The 6,729-nt window shown below is 35.0% G+C and overlaps 1 protein-coding gene across 1 annotated transcript; it reads left to right on the top strand.

The window, feature by feature from the left end:
* The first annotated feature begins 878 nt into the window (after nucleotides 1-878).
* Nucleotides 879-4,257, top strand: LOC307163976 (uncharacterized protein). Its single transcript, XM_079880323.1, has 5 exons — nucleotides 879-1,107; nucleotides 1,653-1,699; nucleotides 1,961-2,275; nucleotides 2,944-3,098; nucleotides 3,600-4,257. The coding sequence occupies exons 2-5, from the start codon at nucleotides 1,660-1,662 to the stop codon at nucleotides 3,642-3,644; spliced, it is 555 nt and encodes a 184-aa protein (XP_079736449.1). The 5' UTR covers nucleotides 879-1,107; nucleotides 1,653-1,659; the 3' UTR covers nucleotides 3,645-4,257.
* The last annotated feature ends 2,472 nt before the right edge of the window (nucleotides 4,258-6,729 follow it).

The following is a 6,729-nucleotide window of genomic DNA, read 5'->3' as shown; positions in this document are numbered from 1 at the left end:
TACTTTTAAAACAATTATATAATTGTTTTTAAATTAAATGTATGACGAAAAATAAAAATAAAATATGTATATAACCTTGTTTCCAGAGTTTAGATGACCATTGTAGATTCAAAAATAGCATATGTAAAAATGTATAGGCTACACAAAGTCTTCATGTATGTAGATTTGTTGTTTTATAATGTTGTACTTGTGTGTTTTCACTTTATTCATTCTTCTCTCTGTTCTACATATCCAAACTGGCACGTTTAGCAAAGGCACACATGTGAACCAGAGGCATCTGGCACAGCAACACAATCATTTTTAAATTTCATTGCAAATGTATAGATTTCAGAGCTTTCATTTTATGTAGGCCAATTTTGATTCATTTTTGAAATATGCATTTTTGAAATTAGTATGTTCAGATACTAAATCAGAAATAATGAGTTGTTATATGCTACTTGAAATGTTTTAATGAAATGATACACCTTTTGCTGAAGTGATTATTATGAATAAATATTTTTAAAAAATGTATAGCATGTGTTATTTTATAGGCCTAGAATTTCAATCTTCTGTTCACAGAAAATGTGTTGCCTCCTCAGTATAAATATATATTTGAACTTCATTCACTTTTGGAACATAAACAATACCCAAAGTATTACCCAAATTAGTAACCCTGCCTTCTATAATTAATAGGGTCAATGAACTTTATTTTCTGGGCAATAACAGTATTAAAGCCAAGAGAAAAAATGAATAAGGCACAGAAAGGGAATTTAAAGCCCTCTAGCGCCATCTTATGGAATTTACAGAACAATGCATTGGACAACTTGTTTCTCTTGTCCTGTCTGGGTTTTTCCCACCTAAAATCGCTGCCCACAAACAAGTCAATTTGCATGTGCAGATCCAGGTGAAAATTAGCCAATCACCAACCCATAAAATTCTAGGTCAACACGCTCAGATGACTGCTTCTACATGAACTCAGCCACGCCCAGCAGCGTTGTAATCTGTGTGTGGGATGTAGCCTAGTAGGCGAGTCTTAACTGAAACAAACTCCAGAGTGATTCATGATTTGACTTCAATCACCGTGATCGGATGCGTGCGTGTCTTCTGCAGAGGAAAAATAATCTAAAGGTCAGCACGATACTGTTTTTCTTGTCTTTTTCTTTAACGATCTTATTTTTAATATGTTTGATACACAATATGTTAGGCTATAACAAAAGGTTAGATTTAATATTTTTGATATATATAAAATAGATTTTGAATAATTTCATGCAGTTGAAAGTTTTAGTGGTCCACAACTTATGCGTTAGAGACTCAGATCATGGACCCTTAAGTGCGTTTCACGAGTACATTGTTTGGGGAGCTTTGTATTCACACAGGACATTCCAGAGTCAATGTCAGATGACTGGATTTTTAGGAAAAGCTGTTTGGCTCTTTTTCTCTTGTGACCTGTGGGAAATTGGCTGCCTAATAAATTTCACCAATACATTGATTAATACATCGTTTTTTTTCCTTTTAACAAAAAACACCGTGTCTCATCAGGACAAAGATGTTTATAATCCTGTATTAGTATACTACCACCACTGCACATTTAGCCTTGTTTGTAGTTTGTTGGAGAATTTGGGAATTTCCAGCAGCAAATAGCCTGCTTCAAAACCTGCCTCTCTCTCCTCCAGGACAATCATGATGATCTTGGCATTGCTGACACTTCTGCTGATCCCCAGTGAGTCTTTACTGAATCCTTCTGGACCCTGAAATGTTGCTCTATTCTATAAAAAAACATACTTTTTTATTGATGATCTCTTGTCACATACAGATATGCATATATTATTTGCATTAAAAAAAAGTTAAAATGTAAAATTACATGTATCAAAGAAATGTAAAACAGTTTCTGATGTTCCTATAGAGAATCCTATCTTCTTTTTTTTTGGTGTTTATTTGGTGTTCCAAATTTTGTTTGATGAGAATGTTACTATTCTTGTAGATGGTTCTGCAGTGGAAACTAATGCGACTGGCATCGTTGGACAGAACGTCATTTTACCATGTGGCTGTTCTAGTGGGAGTAGTCTGGTATGGCAGCGAGGTGATACAGTAGTGAATGGTTATCCGCTAGAAAGGAAATATATAGACCAGGCTTACATTGACAGGACTGAACTCTTCCTGGAAAAGGATAAAACAGACTGCTCCCTTATGATCCTCAACATCTCTTCAGAGGATGCAGGAGTTTACACCTGTCATGCCCTATTCCATATTTCTGGCGACATCTGGTCGAGGAACCCATTAGAAGTTAATCTAACAGGTGAGTTAACTAAAACTGAATTTATTTATCCTATAGCAAATCAGTAGCAATAACTTGAAAGGAAACAAGCCTCTTCCTCTTTTAAAATTTCATTGTGCTTCTCTTTTCAAAGTCTGCTTAGCTTTAGTCTATTATGTTTGGTTAGATGATAACGTGTCAGAGACTCACAGGTCGGAAAAAGCGGCTAAAAAGCAGAACATTCACGACAACCAAAGGAAGTTGTGTTGCCACTGCAGCAGAACTGAAAGTCGTAGCCCCCACAGAGTTGCCTATCACAATATAAAAAACATCCTCCTGACGTCTCCTGCTGTGCAGCCAGCAGTAATAAAATAGCTTATCTGTTGAATGGTATCAGACTTGTATTGTGAAAGTGTATAAATAAGGCTATAGGCTCAGAGCTGGTGTTACAAATGCTGAGGTTCCTCTACAACAGCAGTTCAAATGTTATGTTAATATAATTTTAAGACTAAATATAATCATTTAAGACTAAATCAAATATTTAAGACTTATTCGGAAGTTTGCTGAGACCCCGGCCTCCTGGTTAAGAACCACTGCCTTAGAACCTCTACCTGTGTGGATATTTTATATATAACAAGTTGGGCTTGTAATCTGTAATGTGTGATATTGATGCCAATCATTTCTCATATATTGCCATTGTCTTTAACCAGTGTCTGAAAAGGAAGACGGTGGACAACAAACCTTCTCTGGAGACAAAGCTGACAACACTGTCTCTATTAGTGTTCCCATTCTGGTAGTGCTAATACTCGCTGTTGCGCTGGTGCTTCTAATCCTACTGGTCAAAAGAAGACAACGGACAAACACGGTAAACAGTTTTTGTCTATATATTATGTTTCGTTGATTTTTTTGTGATTAGTCATTAAATGAAATAAAACATCATCGCAAATATATACTTTCTAAATGATTTCATTTATTATATAAAAAAACGAAGGGGTCGTTCAGACCAGATGCCTGTAAACACACTCTACTATACAAATGTCTTTTACGATGTTAAACGTGTTATCTGTGAGTGTCACATTTTTGAGACACCATATTAAGTTGAAAACACTTTTAAAAATGTGCGACAGGACACCTGACGCACATTTTTGTTCCATTCCGTTTATCTTAGAACGTGACCTTGAATGACAGCTTTTGAGGTTTGACTTGACAAAGGCGCCGTATTCCTTGAATTACGAGTAAATCTACACCAGTAGCTCACTATTTTCAGAGCGGTGCTTCAGGTCATGTGGTTGACATGTTTTAGCAATGGTACCTGAAACATTTCCAAAAACCTGACTGTGAATTCTTTTTTTCTTTTTTGCTATAGGACACTGATTTACCAGCACAGCAGCCTATGATCAAAAGTGTGTGATCTTGCTTGAAAGTATAACGGACTAACTTCTATGTTGTAATACAAGGTCCTCTACAACAGCACAGACAATACGAGGCCTTAGCCCTAAGCACATATGTGGGCATTGCAGAGTGGTGCGTTCTGCGTCCAGACAATCGTTGCAATGTGCAGTCTTCAGTTGTAGGACTGTTATACCACTGAATTGTGAATACACTGTGAATATATCCTGTAAACATTACAGTTTGTAAGATGACAAGATTCTCCTTGTAGGAACTGTTTATTCATTCTTTCAAGAACAGATGTAAGAGGTGGGGGATGTGCAGTATATATTTTGCCCATTCCTCTCTGATTTGAGTCATTGGTGGTCTCATACTTAAAAAGGCTTTTCTAATCACTATTTTTTATAGTTCAAATGTGTATTGCAATGATTTATTAAGCACACACCATGTAAGCTTCTTTACATTTACTCTTGAATGGATTGTCTTCCTCAGCCTGTGCTGATTTTCATTTATGTGGAAGAAATATTGTACTCCCTATGGGATATTTTTTTTTTTTTTTACTGTACTAAATTTCATTTACTTTTAAATGAATTCTGCTTCAAACCTGCCGAGGCAATAAACCTTTTACAAATACACTTTTATGTATCTCTCTTCTGTTATCAAAGTTTTAGTACTTTTAGAATAATACCATACAGAACTAAAGCTTGGCATTTGGCACATTTCGCTGACATAGGATTTTAGTCAAAAATTCCATCTAGAGGTTCAAACTGTCAGCTGTTGTGTTTGTTGAGGTTGTATCCTGTCCAGATTTCTAACCGCAGCTGGAACAAAATAACGAACTTTTGTTCCTTGTCTCATTTTTTTAAAATTCTTTCCACTGGTTTGCTTTCAGTTTCTGTATGACTGTGCAAGTGTAATGGACAAATGACCATGTTTTGAAAGAAGAAGTCAGAATGCACACACTGCAATGGACAGATTAATCACTCATATATGAACTTTCATGAGAACCTTTAATGCATAAGCATATCAAAACATTCCCCTGTCATAAAATATGACCATTCAAAGCTATTTTTTTATTGCTCACATGTCTGAAGCCATACAACCTGCTGGTTACTGGTGTGTTTATGAGTAAACCATCGTGAGAGTTAATAATTATACAAATCTGCTCTAGTTCATAGTAGACATCAATGGGCTCTTCCTGGTTGTAATGAGGTCAAGAATTTACCCGGTTTTCTCTAGTGGACCGTATCGTTACTGTAGACTGTTCCTTCTGGAATGTTTTTGCCAAAACAAGATGATGTGTTTTCAGATTATTCAAATTAGTCCAGTAAGGTCACAATCAGAAACCTAACCCATATATTAGAGTAATAGCTGTTCTTATCATGCTGGGTGTGTTTGATTTGAAAGAACGTGCATATTTTGGATTCAAAGCTTGTAATAGAGGAAGTTGCTGCAGGTGGTTAAATATGTGTGCCAAACATTCATAGCTCAGGTTACGTTTCCAACCTCAAGATATCTTTCAATAAAATATCATATTTTCTCAGTGTTGACAGTGAAATTAAAGTTATAGTTCACCCTAATTATTTCATTATTTACTCACCCACGTCATTTCATTCAAACCATGATTTTCTTGCCTCGGTGGACTTCCATAAGATGGCCAAACTGTGGGTGAACTTTACTTTTAATGTAGATTCACTGGTGGCACACCAAGAAGTTCAGGAATTTGATCTTTATGTTATGTTTAGGGATGATAAACTAAAATGAGGGCATGCCGTGTGGAAACATAAGATACAAAGATACAAACATCATAAAAAAAAAGTAATTCTGTCTTTTGCCCTCTTTTAAGCCATAAAAAGGTTTTTGACCTTTTAAATCAGGTTGATGAAAAGATTAATACTTGTTAATATTTGACAATATAGTAAAGCTGAATTGGCATACACTATAAATTATTAACATTAAATCTCTGCCTGGGAAAATGGCAGCAGTAATTTCTGGAAGTCTTTTTTTTATTATTATTTACTTGCTGGACACAATGGATTGAAGAAAGTTTCGTAACACAAATGAAAGCAAACAAATTCCTGATTGAATTGAAGTTAAGTCAGTCCTTAAAAGAAAGAAAAACACTCTCTCTCCTGTGATTGTTTTGCCTTGGAAAGTCCCATGCTGATGTCAGCGGAGTAGGACATTGTCATGTGATGATGCAATTTTTACACTACAGTGAAATCACGTTTTTAAAATATGTTTATATATATATATATATATATATATATATATATATATATATATATATATATATATATATATAATACAACCATATGTTTTATATATGACCAAATCATGTAAATACCTATTACGTTTTCACATATAAATCTACTTTTTTTGCTCCCTGTTTATTAATATGCTGTTGCCAGTTTTTGTCTTCAAGCTGCTTAAGTATCTTTTCATTCTTAGAGAGCTTTTCTAATTATTTAGTGAAAATACTTGGCAGTTTGACTGCAACCTCCAGGCCCAAAAATGTACAAACACAGGCATGATAATCCTCATGATGTGAGGTGAACAATGAGAAGTTTATAATATATCGTCTTTCACAAGATTGCATAATACTCAGTCTCCAGGAAGTAAAGAAAGGAACCGGACAGGAAAGTTTGTGATTGGTATACTTTTGTGTGTGGGTGAGATGATTGAGATCCTGGAAGTTTCTGTAAAACAAGCTGTGTAACATTTTACAACAACTCGAAAACAAAGTGTACTGGCACCATGGTATAATTGTTGTGCATGTTAAAGTGCACAAGGAATCATCATATTTCCTTGATCTTTAATGATCAAGTTTTATATAATATACTGTAACTTCCAGAACAAAACCTTTTCTCCTATCTAAAATGAGCATTTACTGAAACTAAACTGTGAAAATAAATATTTAAGAACTTCCACAACTTTGTGCCATTACAGCGTTACATTTACATTTATTCATTTGGCTGACACTTTCATTTAAAGTGACTTGCAAGATGTCTGAACATGAGCGTTACGTGTCCATGGTGAAAAAATAAGACGGAAGTAAGATAGATACCGCTGTTTCTTAGAACTAACTCCTTTAATGTTTTTCAACC

Source organism: Squalius cephalus (genome assembly GCF_949319135.1).
Source record: "Squalius cephalus genome assembly, chromosome: 9".
Classification (NCBI taxonomy): Eukaryota; Metazoa; Chordata; class Actinopteri; order Cypriniformes; family Leuciscidae; genus Squalius; species Squalius cephalus.
Note: the sequence above shows the minus strand (reverse complement) of the source record. Positions and strands in the feature narration are given on the sequence as shown.